This window comes from Opisthocomus hoazin, chromosome 23 (genome assembly GCF_030867145.1).
Source record: "Opisthocomus hoazin isolate bOpiHoa1 chromosome 23, bOpiHoa1.hap1, whole genome shotgun sequence".
Classification (NCBI taxonomy): Eukaryota; Metazoa; Chordata; class Aves; order Opisthocomiformes; family Opisthocomidae; genus Opisthocomus; species Opisthocomus hoazin.
In genome coordinates, this window is record NC_134436.1 from 4,407,111 (window position 1) to 4,424,871 (window position 17,761).

The window sequence follows — 17,761 nt, forward strand, 5'->3', positions numbered from 1 at the left end:
CGCGTGCCTTCCCCCCTTTTTCGGGAAGGCTGCTGCAAAATGGCGGCTATTTCTCATTTCTTCTTCCATTCTGGGTGGTATTTTTTACTGTTACAGGGTTGTCTTTTCTACAGAAGTTAAGGCGTAGGTTGGGATTGCAAAAAGAAAACCGAACCCCAAAATCAAATCGCGTTTTGTATTTCAGAGCCCGGCTTCCTTTCCTGTTCCTATAGCGTTTAATTCTAAGGGTAATTAATTCTTCATGGGTGAGTTTCTTTTCTGTAATGGACCCCCCAACATAGAGTGCGTGTGCATGGCTGCTTGGTGCTGAGTTACTCCAGAATGTAGTCACAGTATCCTTCCATTTTGCTGCGCTTGTTTCATGAAGAAGAGATGGGGCATTGAGGAGTGGACTTTCACTGTTCAGGGCGCTTGTTTAACCGTGTTAATTAGGATAGTTCACTCACAGCTCAAGTAGTCTTCCTTTGATCAGCGGTTTTGTTTCGTTTTGCACCTATCTTAGTATCTTTTAATTGCAAATGTGTCTCTTTAAGGCTACCGTGCTAGTCCTTATCAGTTCCTTCTGTTCTCTTGCTGTCCTCCTTTTACTGGTTTGATATCACCGGCACCTTCTCTCCCCTTTCCCATCTGCAACAGCGATGGGGGTCGGGCGAGGGGAGGAGGCCAAGCGGGGGTTAAATCCTTTCCCTCTGGCTTTCAGGGATCCATTGAGACTCTCTTACTGAGGCATCAGTTCCTCCCTAACGAACGTTAGTCCCCTGCCCCGTGCCCTGCCATCTCTTGGTGGAAGGCTGCTGCAGAAATGGCAGCAATAGTGGGATGGGTTAGTATTTTCGGAGCTGTATTTCTTTGTTTCCTTTGTGCAGTTATTTCTGATTTTGTGTTCCATGCTGGGTGGTAGTTCCCTCTTTTTTACCATTCCAGATCATCCTTTCATACACAGGTCATGTGTAAAAGAAACCCCTCTGTCACGTGTTGTACTTCTGAGCCTGCTTTCATGTCCTATCCTCTTTTCCCAAAGAGAGGTGCTTGGACATGCTTTATAGAGAATTACTTCTCCCAGCAACAATTCCAACAGCTGTTACATCTGTCTGTTTACAGAGATAGACCTTTAAGATCTGAAAACGTACATGAAATTACAAGAAATTCGCAATTGGTCAGTTTCGGCTCTTGATTTAATTCCGTTTGCACATTTTTCAATGTGCAGTTTCCCCACACCTGAGGGTGTGCAGCTGTACTTGTCTTCTCCTGCTGTCCTCCAGTATTTTGTTGAAAAGCTGTCTTATGTTACTCGCCTTCCCCTCACAGCTGGCAGCTAGCGGCGGCAATTCTTGGTTCCTCGGAGGTCACAGGCTCAGGTTCAGCTGTACAACTCTCGTCTGAGTTAGTAGTGCACGCCGTAGATTAATGATTGTGCGTGACAAAGATGGGAAAATGCGGTGGAGGCTTAGTCTTGGAGATTTTCCCTTCTTAATCGTTTTTTCCCCAAACCGATATACTCGGAGGTGGTTGATAGCTGGATACAAAACAGTCGATTAATGCTGTTTCCCACGGAAAGGTACGAGTGGCTCGATGAACGGAGAAGTTACAGATTGTTCCTCCCCAGTGAATATTCCCCTGTACCGCTGGTGCTCCCTCATGTTTTGGAGCAAGGCTGCTGCAGAAACGGCATCATATCATGGGACGGATAAATCGCACACAGGCATGACTTATCCGATGTCTTTGTGCAGTTCTTTCTCGTTTCTTTTTCCTGGGTGTTCCTTCCCTTATTTTACCATTCCTGATCTGCCTTCCCTAAACAGGTGAAGGTGTAGAATGGGATCCTTCTCTGTTTCAGAGCCTGTCTTCTTTTCCTCTCCCCCTTTCCCAAAGAGGGGTGCGAGGTGATTGGAGCTGGTTGATAACTTTGACAGGGGAATACTAAACCAAGGACCAACAAGGGAATACTCAAAATGACAGCGGTTAAGCACTCGAATAAAGTCCACTTTCGCGTCTCGGGCCATCTCCAGAATAAAGTCCATTTACGCTTTCACAAATGGTCTGCAAAGTTTAGGGTGTGCAGCTGTACTTGTTTTCTCCTGCTGCCCTACAGTAGTTTGTTGAAAAGGTGTCCTACCAACATGAAGATTCAAGAAATAGATGAATACTTTACTAAGTATCAGCCTTTTGCACTGTAATTTCTGAGAATCTGAAAGCTCAAATCAAATCCAAATTGGACCAAATCCGTTCTGTCGCATGGCTGCACTCACACCCAATATTGCTAGGATGGGCTACAGAATAGGCAAGGGAGATAAGGCAGACGTCCCTGTTATTCTTCTTACTGTAGTCGCAAAGCCACTTTCTCTGTAGCTTGCGAGGAGTCGAGCAGATGATTCTGGCCAGGTCCACTGCAGGCGCTGGCTGGCTCCTGGGCTGCTGTAGTACAATCAGTGCGAAGCGATCAAGTCGCCTCCAGGCTGTCACAGGCGGTGGGTGGGAAGGAATGATTTTGGAGCAGTAGGGTAGCCTCCTCCTCTGCTGCGTTCCCAGGAAGGTCTCCTGGGTAGAAATCCCCGAGTCCACGGCAGGTGCCTGAGCAGCCTCACCTCCCCAGGAACTGAACGGGCTTAGAGGATTCGTGTCCCAGTTTCAGTGGGTTGACCCCACCTTCTTCTGCCTTTAAATGTGTCGTCTCAGTCAGTCGTGGTGGAGTCCTTCATTTACACGTTGTTCCGTACGAAGAGAAGTATTAACGGCAAAGTGCCTGGCAATTGGATTAAGCACCGTGATAGCCCTGGTTGTCCTGGGGGTTGGGGGTGGTGTGTATGTGGTGTGTCTGATTGTCACGATGTGTGTCTCAGTACAACCTGTTTTCTTTTGCTATCTTTATACAAGTCATTCAGGATCAAAGGCTACAGAGATGTGTGTTGATAAACGCGTAATGCTTTTCGACTAATGGGCTAAGCCTAATAGTAGTCTTCCCAAGGCCGGGGAATATCAAATTTTGAAAAGGACAAAGTCAGTAACAACTGGATCGAACATTACAGGGGCATTCCTCACAGAAAAATCATCACGGCCCTACAACTACGGGCGAATGCCTACCCCACAAGAGAATTCTTGGCTAGGGGTAGGAAAGACCAACAATCAACATCGTGTCGGCACTGCGGAGCGGACAATGAGACCTGTGCCCTTATCATCGGCTACTGCCCTGCAGTCCAAGATGCCAGGATTAAAAGACATAATTACCTGGGCGAAATACTAATCGGTGAAGCCAAAAAGAAAGAGTGGGTTGTTTTCCAAGAGCCGTTGCTCAGGGATAACAACAACGAGTTGTATAAACCAGACTTGGTCTTTGTCAAAGGGGACCAAGCGTTGGTGGTCGACATCACGGTGCGATATGAAAGTAAACCAACATCATTGGCGGATGCGGCAGCAGAAAAAGTAAAGAAGTATCAACATTTATTGAATCAAGTACAAGAACTAACAAATGCAACCCGCATCAAATTCATGGGCTTCCCACTCGGAGCACGCGGAAAATGGCATCAAGGCAATTACGAGTTATTGGCGGATCTGGGCCTCTCTTCGTCCCGACGAGAGAAGGTTGCTCGTCGACTATCAAATCGAGCACTATTCACCTCTGTGGACATAATACATATATTCGTGAGTAAATCGCGGACTGTTATACCTTAATCTTGTAACCTCTAACATCTTATTCTGTTATTTCAATATTGTATTCTAACTTCTACTAATAAAAGAAAAAACGAAATGATGATACAGTGGGAAACACCCCCACCGCACTACATCTCCGGTCTCTGTAGTATGTAGGGACCAAACTGGGACTCGCGATCATGACGCGTTATATACCAAACTATGACAAAATTCACCAATTTTGACTACAGGTGGACGGGCCACCTTTACTTAACTCGGAAAAGGAACATGTATAATTTATATATGTTCGATAAATAGTCTACACGCTAAAAGTAGAAAACATACACTTACTTCTTACTTACACTTACTTCTGCTGGAGAAAAGGCAGCGCAGGACATGAGCGCCGGGCGGGAGCCGAGGTCTCCGTGGCGAGTGTGGCGTGGGCGCGAGCTGTGCGTGGGCAAGGCAGGGCGGGCTGCGCTCGGCAGCGCTCGGTGCCTGCAATGCCGGGAGGAGGCTGCGGGCGCCGCTGTTGACCGAGGAGGAGCGAGAGGAAGGCCGGAGCGCTGCAGGCAGCCCCGCCCGCTGCGGCCCGGCTCGCTCGCTCGCTGGCTGGCTGGCTCGGCGGCCGGGCGCTGTGCGAGCGTCCCCGCGGTGCGGAGCCGGGCTGCAGCGAGGCGGAGGGGCCGGCAGCGGCGAGCCGGGGCCGGGACCGGAGCGACAGCGGGAGCCGGAGCCGGAGCCGGAGCCGAAACCGGAGCCGTCTCGCCGGGCGCTGGCGGGGAGCTGCTGCCGGCGGTGTTGCGGTGCCGGCGGGGCCGCGGCGCCGATGTGCGCGGCGGTGAGGCGGTGGGGCCGGCGGGAGCGAGCCCTGCTGTGGTGCGTCCTGGTGGCGGCGTGGGAGGCGGCGTGGGGGCAGCTGCGCTACTCGGTTCCCGAGGAGATGCCGAAGGGCTCGTTCGTGGGCGACGTGGCCAAGGACCTGGGGCTGCAGCTGCCGGCGCTCCGCGATCGCGGCGTCCGCGTTGTCTCCGAAGGTAGGACGCAGTATTTCGCTCTGCACGGGAAGACGGGACATTTAGTGACGGCGGAGAGGATAGACAGAGAGCAGCTGTGCCGGCTGCTGGAGAAATGCGTGCTGCGCTGTGAGGTGATAGTGGAGGGGGATATGCAGGTTTATGGAATCGAAGTGGAAATCATGGACATTAACGACAACGTCCCAAGCTTCCGAGAGGCAGAAATGGAGCTGAGAATGAGCGAGATGACAGCGCCGGGGTCGCGGTTTCGCCTGGCCGAGGCTCACGACCCGGACGTGGGACCGAATTCGCTGCAGAGCTACGAGCTGAGCGGCGACGAGCACTTCTCACTAGCCGTGCAGGCGGGCCCCGGCGGCGATCGGCGTCCCGAGCTGGTGCTGGCGAAGGCGCTGGACCGGGAGGAGGCGGCGTTTCACGAGCTGGTGCTGAGGGCGAGCGACGGCGGCGAGCCGTCTCGGACGGGCACAGCGCGGATCCGCGTGGCGGTGCTGGACGCGAACGACAACGCGCCCGTGTTCAGCCAGGCGGAGTACACGGTGCGTGTGCCGGAGGACGTGCCCGTGGGCTCCATCCTCGTCACCCTCAAGGCCACCGACGCTGACGAGGGACTATACGGTAACGTGAAATCCTCAATAAAGAAAGTGACTGAGAGCGCCTTTCAGATATTCCATCTGGACTCTGAGACGGGAGTGATAACGTTGGTGCGGAGCCTTGACTTCGAGGAAGGCGACTCCTACGAACTAGAAGTGCAGGCAGAAGACGGCGGCGGCCTCTCCGACACGGCCAAAGTCACGATCACCGTCACAGACATCAACGACAACGCGCCCGAGATTTCGGTGCGGTCGGCGCTGAAGGAGATCTCGGAGGACGCCCCGTCGGGGACTGTGGTGGCCCTGCTGCACGTGCAGGACCGGGACTCGGGGGCGAACGGCGAGGTGCGGTGCTCGCTGGACGGGGGCGTCCCGTTCCGCCTGCGGAGCTCGCAGGGCAGCTACTACAGCGTGGTGACGGCGAGGGAGCTGGACCGGGAGGAGGTGTCGGAGTACAACGTGACGGTGCGGGCGGCGGACGGCGGGTCGCCGGCGCTGTGGAGCAGCGCGGTGCTGGCGCTGCGGGTGCTGGACGTGAACGACAACGCGCCGGTGTTCGCGGAGGCGAGCTACAGCGCCCGGCTGCCCGAGAACAACGCGGCGGGCGCGCTGGTGCTGACGGTGCGGGCGGCGGACGCGGACTGGGGGCAGAACGCGCGCGTGCGGTACCGGCTGTGGGAGGGGCGGGTGCGGGGCGCGCCGCTCTCGTCGTACGTGTCGGTGCAGGCGGAGACGGGCGCGCTGTACGCGCTGCGCTCGTTCGACTACGAGGAGGTGCGCGAGGTGGGGCTGTGGGTGCGGGCGGAGGACGGCGGCGCGCCGGCGCTGAGCAGCAACGTGTCGGTGCGGCTCGTGATCGTGGACGAGAACGACAACGCGCCGCAGGTGCTGTACCCGCAGCCGGCGCCGGCCCAGGGCTCGGGCTCGGGCTGGGGCTGGGGCTGGGCGGGCGTGGAGCTGGCGGCGCGCTCGGCGGAGGCCGGGGCGCTGGTGGCCAAGGTGGTGGCGGTGGACGCGGACGCGGGGCAGAACGCGTGGCTGTCGTACGAGCTGGCCAAGGCGACGGAGCCGGGGCTGTTCCGCGTGGGGCTGCACAGCGGCGAGGTGCGCACGGCGCGCGTGCCGCTGGCCCGCGACGCGGCGCGGCAGAGCCTGGTGGTGGTGGTGAAGGACCACGGGCGGCCGGCGCTGTCGGCCACGGCCACGCTGACGGTGGTGCTGGCCGAGAGCGTGGCCGAGCTGCTGTCGGAGCTGGGCAGCGCGGCGGCGGCGCCGGGCGAGCCGGCCGGCGGCCTGACGCGGTGGCTGGTGCTGGCCGTGGCGGCCGTGTCCTGCCTCTTCCTCGCCTTCCTGCTGCTGCTGCTGGCGCTGCGCCTGCGGCGCTGGCGCTGCTCGCAGCTGCCGGCGGCGGGCAGCGGAGCCTTGCGCGGCGTCCCGGCCTCGCACTTCGTGGGCATCGACGGCGTCCGCGCCTTCCTGCACTCCTACTCGCACGAGGTGTCGCTCACCGCCGACTCGTGCAAGAGCCAGCTCCGCTTGTCGGGCGGCAGCTGCTGCGACACCCTCCCGGCCCGGCCGCCCGCTCAGGCTTCGGGTGATCTCGTCCCTACGGGAGATCACAGTGCCGACAATAGTGACCAAGCTTCCTTCCAGGTACGTTAGTTTTTTTCAACCTGCTTTCGTGTATGCGGTGCTTAGCATTCTTAAGAGTAGCCACAGGCGTTTAAAAGCGCACGGTTTACACTCTTGGAAGTCACATTTTATGATGATGGCCAGCTCGTGTATGTCACCTCCTGAACGCGTTCTGGGTCTGCTGTGTGTGTTTTATGTGCCGTGTTCTATACCCGCTGTGCAGAGCTCATCATACTTAGCTTTCTCTAAGTTTGGAACGTTCCGTTGCATGTGTAACCGCACAAGGAACTTTCAGCCTCTAGTTTTTCCTCTGGCACTTCCTTGCAATTGTTGAAGTACTTCTTGCTCGGCTTGCTCGGGCATCACTAGTACCCAGTTCTTAGAATTTCTTACAATTTCGTTATCACCCCGTGCATCTCCTCTCAAACGCTAGTAGAATTGGGCAAATTTGTAGCCCAAAAGGCAATATCTCTGAAGTCCCAGGTTACTTGGAAATGGCCTTCAACAAAGGAACTATTCGTTCCCACTTAATGACACTCCAATTTCTATGAATGGATTCGTATTACATGATGAAAATTTCCCCTGATATCCCATTGAGTTTTTTTCCACTGCTTGGCTTCGTGACTTAACCTTTGGATTTGATAGACCTGTAGTTGTCAATTAGTGCACAGGCCTAGACTTCAAACTGGAGTATATTTACTGAAAGACAGATGAAAAACATTTTAAAAAAAAGTAAGACTGTCTTGGAAGTGGCCTGCCTTTTTTCCTCCATTACTGGTCATTCATCATTGACTGAACCATCTTTTGGGACTTCAGGAATAGAATTAATGAATAATATTACACTGCTTTATTGTTGTTAATTATTTGTTAATCTTCTATTTAAGCTGTTGATACGCTGTGTCTTTGCAGGGAAGGTGAAGCTTAGCTTCATGTGCAGAGACTCCCTGTGCTCATACTTCTTGTTCTGATGGTGGTTTTTTATGTGCCAGGTCGTTTCTTGTTTTACCCCGACATGCGTAATACCGGTCTTCCTTGTCACTATTAGCTTTTCTGAGCAGATGTATTGCTTTATTATCAAATGGAAGTTTACGTGATTAGCAGGGTCTGTTGTCTTCCCGACAGCAGATTTGTTTGAGTAGGATCAGAAACGGAATATTAATGGCCCCGTGTGCAACTTAAATACCAGTCTTTTCTACTTCTCACTGCCTTTCTGTTTCTCCATGATAACGTGTTGCGCAACAAAATATCTTCGTATCCGTCCGTGGTTTGATTTTTGTGCAGCGGGTGTAGGAATGGGCTGGACATGAGATTGTCGCATGATGGTGTCTGCCTGCCTGTTATGAAGTGTGTTATGAAGAGTATTATAAAAGCTGTTGACTATTTGACAACGTCTGTGAAGGAAACGGGACCTGTGTTTTCCTGATTCCACGTCTCTTTAGGCTGACTTACTTAAAAGGGAGCTGGATGTGCCTTGCCTTGAAAATACATGCTATGACAAGAGCCATAGGAGGGCAGGACAGGAGAAGTGGGAGGTGCGGGGAGAGATGAAGGAGGGGAATAGTCCCCCTCTGCACACGTTCCCTGAGCCAATTTCTCCTGGAGGAGTTCTCCCCTTTTAATTTTGTTCCTTTAATATTTCTTCCCACAAGACTAGTGAGCAGAGATAAGTGTCTTCCTTCTTGATATGGAGTTATAAAGAAATGTATGTGAAGTCCGTGGTGCGGTGGTGGTGCATGTTGAAGAGAAATGATCTCAGCTATTGGCACTGTGGTGATGCGTGATTGTAAATTACGAGGGTTGAAGAACACGATACAAGTTGATTATGAGGGTCAAAGAAAATCATGCAGGCTGTGAAGGGTTGGAGAGGAGAGTCCTGAGAGCTGTTCATGAGGGACTCTTGAAGGACGGAAGATGTAAGGTATCACCTTTCCCTGTTCCACACCCATCCGTAGTATCATGCAATGTGAGTTTCATCTTCCCAAACAAGTAGGGCTAGAACACTTGTTACTCCAGCTGTATTGGGAGACTTGGGATGTTCTTCCTGTGTGTTTGCAGGTTGTTATCAATGTTAACTAAGAACTTAATCATGCAGTTATGCCAAGCACCACAAGGGGAGCTTTGGGACGAGCCAACTGTTTATGCATTTCCTACTAAATACCTGAAATATGTACCTACCCTATGTGCCAAATAATTTCATAGATTGTTTCCTTCAAATGTGACTGGAAAAAAGGCTCTTCCTTGTCCCACACATGTGGTCAGAAGTCAAATATTTTCCATGGTAAGGAAAAGTTGTCTGTTGGAAATTTTTGCACATCTTTTCTCCTTATCACTGTTAGCTCTTCTGTAGGGATGTATTGGATTATTATTAAATGGAAGCTTGCGTGATTCGCAGGGTCAGGTGTCTTCGGAACAGCACTTTTGTTTCAGCTTGATCATAAAAGGAACGTTAATGTCCCTGTGTATAACGTAGCTGCTGGTGGTTTCTACTTTTCTCAGCCTTTCTGATTCTCCATGACAACATGGTGAGCACCGAAATGCCTTTGTATGCATCTGTGCTTTGATGTTTGTGCAGTGGTGGGAGGAACGGGCTGGCAAGAGCTGGTCCTGTGTCGATGTCTGTGTGCCAATTATGAAGATGGATAAAACCTGGATAAGTTGTTGAGTATTTGGCAAAGTCTGTGTGTGGCTGCATGTGGAGGGCTAGTGAAGGAAATGGGAGATGTGTTCTCCTGATTCCCTGTCTCTTAAGGCTGACTTATGGAAAACAGAGATGGATGCGCCTTGACTCTAAAATACATGCTATGCTGAGAAGCATAGGAAGGTAGGAGGGAAGAAAATTAAGGTGCAATGTGAGCTGTAAGGAGAGGGAGACTGACCCTTTGCAGATACTCCCTGACCCAGTCTCTCCTGGAGGACAGATCCTCTTTTACCTTTAGAACCTTAGTGTTTCTTCTCTGAAGTGCACTGCGCAGAGAAATGCATCTTCCTTCTTCCCACGGAGATGTAAGACAATCTATGTGAAGTCCATGGTGTGATGGTTGTGCTTATTGAAGAGAAAAGGTCTGGGCAGCCGGCCCTGTGATGACATGTGCTTGCCAACTGGGACAGTCAAAGAACACCATGTAAGTTGTGCAGAGTTAGAGAGAAGGGTCGTGGGAGCTGTTTGCAGAGTTGTTGAAGGGCACAAGAGATGTGTTCTCCTTTCCCTGTTCAGAGCCCATCTATATTGTCATGCCATGTGAGCTTCCTCTTCCCAAGGAATTGGTGACAAGTGGTATCCCGCAGGTGTCTGTACTGGGACCAGTGCAGTTTAATATTTTCATCAATGACATAGCAATATCCAGTGCACCCTTAGCGAGTTTCCTGATGATACCGAGGTGAGTGCTGCAGCTGACACACCGGAAGGATGGGATGTCATCCTAAGAGCTCAGGATGAGCTGGAGAGGTGGGCCTGTGTGAACCTCATGAGGCCAAGTGCAAGGTCCTGCACCTGGGTCAGGACAATCTCCAGTTTCAATACAGACTGTGAGATGACTGGATTGAGAGCAGCCTTGCTGCAAAGCACTTGGGGGTACTGGTGGATGAAAAGCTGGACATGAGCCAACGATGTGCGCTTGCAGCCCAGATTGCCAGCCGTATCCTGGGCTGCATCAAATAAGCGAGGCCAGCAGGTTGAGGGAGGGGATTCTGCCGCTCTGCTCTCCTGTGCTTTGCCGCGTGAGACCTCACATGGAGTACTGCGTCCAGCTCTGAACCCCTCCGCAGAAGAAGGACACGCAACTGTTGGAGCAGGTCCGGAGGAGGGCCACAAAAATTATTTTAAATCTGGAGCACCTCTCCTATGAGGACAGGCTGGGAGAATTGGTGTTGTTCAGCCTGGAGAAGAGAAGACTGCAGGCAGGCCTTAGTGTGGACTTCCAGTACATAAAGACAGCCTACAGGAAAGTTGGGGACAACCTTTTTAGCAAGGCATGTTCCAGCAGCACTTTGTGATTTTATCATGCCTCTAGTGTGTCACACGCTGTTTGCTGACCCAGTCCCTTCTGGAGGACAGTTGCTGTTCTGTTTTTAGAACCTCGATATTTCTTCTCTGAAGTGTAGTGTGTGCATAGATGTGTCTTGCTGCTTCATACAGAGAAGTGAAGACATCTGTAGAAAGTCCGTGAACTGACAGTGCAAAAGTTGTGACTGTTTGAGTAAGTCCATGAACAGTTACTGGAAGACACGAAAGGTGTGTTTTCCTGACTCCTCCTCTTTTAATGTTCACATCTGAAGAAGCTGGTTCCATGACAATGTCTGTTATGAAGATGAAAGAGTATCATAAAAGTTGTTTCCTACTTGACGAAGTCTGTGGGTGGCTGCATGTGAAGTAGTACTGGAGGGAACGGGGGATGTGTTTTCCTGATTGCCCAACTTTTTAGGCTGACTTGTTCAAAACGGAGCTGAATGTGCACGGATTCTAAAATACATGCTATGGCATGAGCCATACGAGGGTGGGAGGGAAGAAATTCAAGGTGCAAGGATAGAAGTAAGGAGGGGCAGACTGACCTTGTGCAGATGTTCCCTGACCCGGTCTCTCCCATATGACAGCCCCTCTTATTTTTAAAACCTTGGTGTTTCTTCTCTGAAGTGTAGTGAGCAGGGAAATGTGTCTGCCTTCTTCTCATGGGGAATGTACAGATAACCTAAGATATGAAGTCCGTGATGTGAAGGTGGTGCTTGTTGAAGAGAAATGGTCTGGGCAGCTGGCCCTGAGATGATAAGTGCTTGTAAATTACAAGGGTTGAAGAATACCATGTAGGTTGTGTAGTCTTAGAGTGTCAAGTCCTGGGCGCTATTCATGAGGGGCTGTTGAAGGACAGAAGAGACACTTTTTCCCCTTTCCCCATTCATGCTAGTTTGTAGAATCACGCAAAATCGTGAGTTTCATCTTCAAGCAAGTTTCACTAGAACATGTTAGTCGAGCTGTGTTGGAAGACCTGGGAGGTTCTTCCTGTGTGTTTGCCTGTTGTCGTTAATTCTTAACTAACAGCTTAATTATGTACTTCTGACAAATGAGATAAATGAGCTTTGGGAAGAGACAGCTGTGTATTCATTCCCTACTAAACACCTGAAATATGTACCTTCCCTGCAAGCCATAATCTAGAATACTACTTTGTGATCCCTTCCTCTCTGCATGTGTTAAATTCTTGCCTTGAATGTTGTGGTGAGCTAAAGCTGGGCTTTTGTGTCTGGTAATGTGTTGAAGATCACATCTGTTACAGGCCTCTGGCTGCAGGGAGTGCCTGAGCCTGGTGCTTGTACTGGAGGACAGCAGAGACAACAGGTGTGTTCGGTGAGATCAGGTAAATGATCTGCTCAGCCTGGTGGCAGAGATGAAAGAGGAAGAGCAGAGGTTAAAGAACATTAGGGAATGTGAGAGGGAGATTGACTGGTGGAGCTGCACCCTGCCATCCCTGAGGTCAAGGCAGCAAGAGGCGGCTCCACAAGAAGCAGAGGACTCCCTACCCTCTTGCCACCAAGTAGAAAGAGGGGACCTAAGAGACAGGGGGGAATGGAAATGGGTCTCTGCTCGGGGAAGCCAGCGAGTCTTCTCCCGGCATCCCTCACCTCCCTAGTTGCCCTTCAGCAACAGATATGGGGCTCTGGAATGTGAGGACCAGCTAAATGAGGATGTGGCAAAGGTCCATCCAGGGGGTTGCCTAGGATGAGTCAGTCAGCCCCACATATTATGACTGCCCCAGCTAAGAAAAAAAAGGAGGGTAATTTCATAGGTGCCTCCCTTCTGAAGGGAACAGAGGGCTCAATATGCCAACCAGACCCATCCCACTGGGAAGTCTACTGCCTCCCTGTGGCCCAGGTTAGGGATACTGCTAGGAAGTTCCCTGGTCTGGGGTGGCTCACTGATTATTACCCGCTGTTGGTAATGCAGGTTGGCGGTGAAGAGATTGCGGAGAGAAGTCCCAAGGCCATCAAAAGGGACTTCAGGTCACTGGGGTTGCTGGTTGAAGGATCAGGGGCACAGGTGGTGTTTTCTTCAATCCCATCAGTGGCAGGGAAGAGCACTGAAAGGGGCAGGAAAACTCACCTGATTAACAGGTGGCTCAGAGACTGGTGCCATCGGTGGAATTTTGGTTTCTTTGATTATGGGGAGGTTTACATGGCACTGGGCCTGCTGGCAACAGATGGATTCCAGCTGTCTCCAAGAGAAGAAAGGATTCTTGCCCATGAGCTGGCAGGGCTCATTGAGAGGGCTTTAAACTAGGTTCGAAGGCGGAACGGGACATCACCCAGCTCACTAGAGATGAGCGCAGGCATGGCATGCCAGTGTCAGGGGTGAGACCGACAGCCCAGCTCAAGTGCATCTACACCTAAGCATGTAGCATGGGCAATAAAGAGGAGGATCTGGAAGCCATTGTAGAGCACACAGCTATGATTTGATGACCATCACAGAAATATGGTAGGATGACTCTCATGACTGGAGTGCTGCGATGGATGGCTATAAGCTCTTCAGAAGCGACAGGCAAGGAAGGAGAGGCAGTGGTGCAGCACTGTATGTTAGGGACTGCTTCGACTGTATAGAGCTCGACGATTGTGATGACAAGGTTGAAAGCTTATGGGTAAAGATGAGGGGGAAAGCCAACAAGGCAGACATCTTGCTAGGTGTCTGCTATAGACCATCCAACCAGGATGAAGAGGTAGATGAAGTTGTCTACAAGAGGCTGGCAGAAGTCTCATAATTGCTAGCCTTTGTTCTCGTGGAGGACTTTAACACAGCAGAAAGGGAACAGTCTAGGAGGTTCCTGAAGTGTGCGGAATATAAATTCCTGACACAGCTGGTAAGTGAGCCTACCAGGGGAGATGCCTCGCTAGACCTGCTGTTTACTAACAGAGAAGGACTGGTGGGAAATGTGTTGGGCGGAGGCTGTCTTGGGCTTAGTGAAGATGAAATGATAGGGTTCTCGGTTTGAGGTGAACTTAAGAGGGGGGCCAGCAAAACCACCACCATGGACTTTTGGAGGGCAGACTTTGGCCTGTTCAGGACGCTGGTTGAGAGAGTCCCTTGGGACAGAGTGCTGAAGGGCAAAGGGGTCCAGGCAGGCTGGACATTCTTCAAGGAGGGAGTCTTAAAGGCACAGGAGCACACGGTCTCCATGTGCCGCAAGACGAACCAGTGGGGAAGACGACTGGCCTGGCTGAAAAGGCAGCTCTTGCTGGGTCTCAGAAAAAAGAGGAGGGTCTACCACCTATGGAAGAAAGGGCAGGTGACTCAAGAGGAGTCCAGGGGTCTCGTTAGGTCATGCAGAGAGGAAATTAGAAAGGCAAAAACCCAGGTAAAACTCAGGCTGGCCACTGTTGTAAAGGACAACAAAAAGTGTTTTTCCAAATACATCAACAAAAAGAGGGCCAAGGAGAGTCTCCAACACTTACTGGATGTGAGGGGGAATATTGCCAGCAAGGATGAGGAAAAGGCTGAGGTCCTTAATGCCTTCTTTGCCTCAGTCTTTAAGTCAGCCCCCAGTGCTGGAAGATAGGGAAGAAGAGCAGAATAAACCTCCCATAATCCAGGAGGAAGCAGTTAATGACCTGCTGTGCCAGCTGGACACTGAGAAGTGTATGGGGCTAGATGGGATTCACCCAAGAGTGCTGAAGCAACTGACAGAGGATCTGGCCAAGCCAATCCCCATCTTCTATCAGCATTCCTGGCTAACAGGGGAGGTCCTAGATGACTGGAGAATCACCAGTGTAATACCCATCTACAAGAACGGCCAGAAGGACTATCCTGGGAAGTACAGGCCTGTCAGCCTGACCTCGGTGCCAGGGAAGACTATGGAGCGATTCATCCTGAGTGCACTCACCGGGCATGTGAAGGACAACCAGGGGATCAGACCCAGCGAGCATGGGTTCATGAAAGGCAGGTCCTTCTTCACCAACCTGATCTCCTTCTATGACCGAGTGACTCACTTAGTGGACGAGGGAAAGTCTGCAGGTGTCATCTACCTGGACTTTAGTAAGGCCTTGGACACTGTTCCCCACAGTATCTTCCTGGAGAAACTAGCTGCTCATGTTTTGCATGGGTGTACTGTTTGCTGGATAAAGAACTGGCTGAACGGCTGAGCGCAGAGAGTGGTAGTGAATGGAGTTCAATCCAGCTGGCAGCTGGTGATGAGTGGTGTCCCCCAGGGCTCAGTTTTGGTTCTGGTCTTGTTTAACATCTTCAGCAACAATCTGGATGGGGAGATTGAGTGTTCCCTCAGTAAGTTTGCAGATGACACCAAGTTGGGCGGGAGTGTCAATCTGCTTGATGATAGGAAGGCTCTGCAGAGGGATCTGGACAGGCTGTATCGATGGGCCGAGGCCAACGGTATGAGTTTCAACAAGGCCAAATGGTGGGTCCTGCACTTGGGTCACAACAACCCCATGCAACACTACAGGCTTGGGGAGGAGTAGCTGGAAAGCTGCCCAGTAAAAAAAGGAACTTGGGGTGCTGGTCAACAACCGACTGAATATGAGCCAGCAGTGTGCCCAAGTGGCCAAGAAGGGCAACGGCATCCTGGCTTGTATCAGGAACAGTGCAGCCAGCAGAAGTAGGGAGGTGATCGTGCCACTGTACTCGGCAGTGCTGAGGCCACACCTCGAGTACTCCGTCCAGTTTTGGGCCCCTCACTACAAGAAAGACATTGAGGTGCTGGAGCGTGACCAGAGAAGGGCAACGAGGCTGGTGAGGGGTCTGGAGAAGAAGTCTTAGGAGGAGCGGCTGAGGGAACTGGGGCTGTTTAGTCTGGAGAAGAGGAGGCTGAGGGGGGACCAGATTGCTCTTTACGACTACCTGAAATGAGGTGGTAGTGAGATAGGTGTTTGTCTCTTCTGCCAGGTAACTAGCGATAGGACAAGAGGCAATGGCCTCAAGTTGCGTCAGGGGAGGTTTAGATGAGATATTAGGAAAAATTTCTTTACTGAAAGAGTGGTCAGACATTGGAATACGCTGCCCAGGGAGGAGGTTCAGTCACCATCCCTCGAGGTGTTTATAAAACATGTAGATGTGGCATTTCGGGATATGGTTTAGTTGGCATGGTGTTGTTGGGCGAATGGTTGGACTTGATGATCTTTCCAATCTATGATTCTATAATTTTATTATTTGTCTGAATGTCACATACATGTCGTTCATATTTGCAGCTGTAAAGAGAAAGACATTCACAGACATGTTTCCTTACTGTGTTACTGGAAGAAAGCTCTTGCTTGTCACATACAGATGGTGGAAGTCAAGTATTTTCTATGATAAGAAGAAATTATCTGTGCAACATTTCTTTTAATGGAGTATATTTGCACATTTGGAAGGTCAATGACAACGATGCTCTCTGTGAAGATTTTGAGGATAGTCTTTGGGGTGCCGTGTGTGAGGAGGCACAGAGGGAGACAAGGCATGTGTTCTGGTAATTCCCAGGCTTCTGTGGTGGTCTACATAAACTGAGGGTGATGGAGTCTCAGTTTTGGACATCACAGTGCTCAGATTCCAACTGGCCAAGTGGTGGGTTCATCACTTTGCTTTCCTGTGGTATGATATTTCCCATGAAAGGTAGTTCGTGAGCATAGGCATACACTTTACATTCAGATTTAATCTGTCAACAGATGAATTGTCTTCCAGGTTGCCCAGTGTGCTGAAGTAGAACGATGGTCCCTCTGAGGTGATACTCTGACGCCTGATTCTTTATTGGATCTGTATTTTGCTTATGCACTCGAGAACATTTTCTGTTTCTTTATTTCAGTAGTATGGACAGAGAAATCTCTTTGCATGCTTCCCTGTTGTGACTCTTGTTCTCTGTAAGGAGAAGAGTGGTGTGCACTACATTTCTGATAGACATTTTATGTCTTTCTGCACAGTGAGTTTGCCTGTTGGGTGATGTTCGGGTCCGGTGAGGAATCCTGTCTGTACAATGCAGAGGCAGGAATTTGCTGTGTTATAGTTGGAAATTTCTGAAAGATACATGCACAAGTTCATTTTATTGTCGTTGTTATATGAGGCCCATAGTTGTGGTTCCATGTGTTTTCAGATTTTTGCTTTCCAAAGAATTTACCTTGAGGAGCTGTGGCTATGGTCTTTGTTGCGAGCATCTCTTTGAGCCTCCTGTGAATTTACTACCACCTAGATACCCTTCTTGCATACATCCCACTGTTGACATAATCTGAAATGTTAAGCTATGATTCCTTCACTTCTGCAGGTTTCTCATTCTTACATCTATGAGTTTTTCTTGGTCCAGGGCCTCATTGTGGCTGGTAAAGTTTAAAACAGTAAAAGATTTCTCATAGTTGTTGGGCTGGGGGAGCAGTTTCCATCCATCCCTTGAAGGTGTTCAGCTGTCAAGACAAAGACTTTGCCAACTGCCTATTCGCTCCCTACTAAATAACTGGGTTATTTATCTTCTCTAAGTGCTGGTATCTAGATGAGTATGTTGTGATCCCTGTCTTTCTGCATGTGTTAACTTCTTGCCTTCCTCATTGCTATGATCTGAAAGTGAGTCTTTGTATCTGCTGGCAGAAATGCCCTTACTTGTCACATACATATGCTGAGAAGTCAAAAATTATCTACTGTAAGGAGAAGTTGTCTGTGCAACTATTCTTTGGGTGGAGTCTGTCTGCTAATTTGGAAGATTAACAAGAACCATGCAACCTGCAAAGACTTTCAGAGCCTTGGGGGTGCTGTGTATGAGGAGGTGCTGGTAGAGAGAAGACACGTGCTGTGAGTTCATCAGTTTGCTTTCCTATTGCCTGCTGTTCCATGTGAATGGTAGTTAAATTCTTGTCTTGCTTGTTGGAGAAAGGTAAAAGTGGGCCTGTGTGTGTCTGCCAGCACGTCTAAAATTCAGCTGGAAGCAA

General features: G+C 50.6%; 2 protein-coding genes across 3 annotated transcripts in view; both read left to right on the forward strand.

Annotated features, from left to right (window-relative positions):
* The window catches only part of LOC104338342 (protocadherin gamma-C5-like), a 168,859-nt gene that overhangs the window by 27,082 nt on the left and 124,016 nt on the right, over positions 1-17,761 (forward strand). The window lies entirely within an intron of this gene.
* On the forward strand, positions 4,094-6,920 carry LOC142364006 (protocadherin gamma-A12-like). The gene has a single exon (XM_075442021.1). It carries the CDS (start codon positions 4,457-4,459, stop codon positions 6,914-6,916), a length of 2,460 nt encoding a protein of 819 aa, XP_075298136.1. The 5' UTR covers positions 4,094-4,456; the 3' UTR covers positions 6,917-6,920.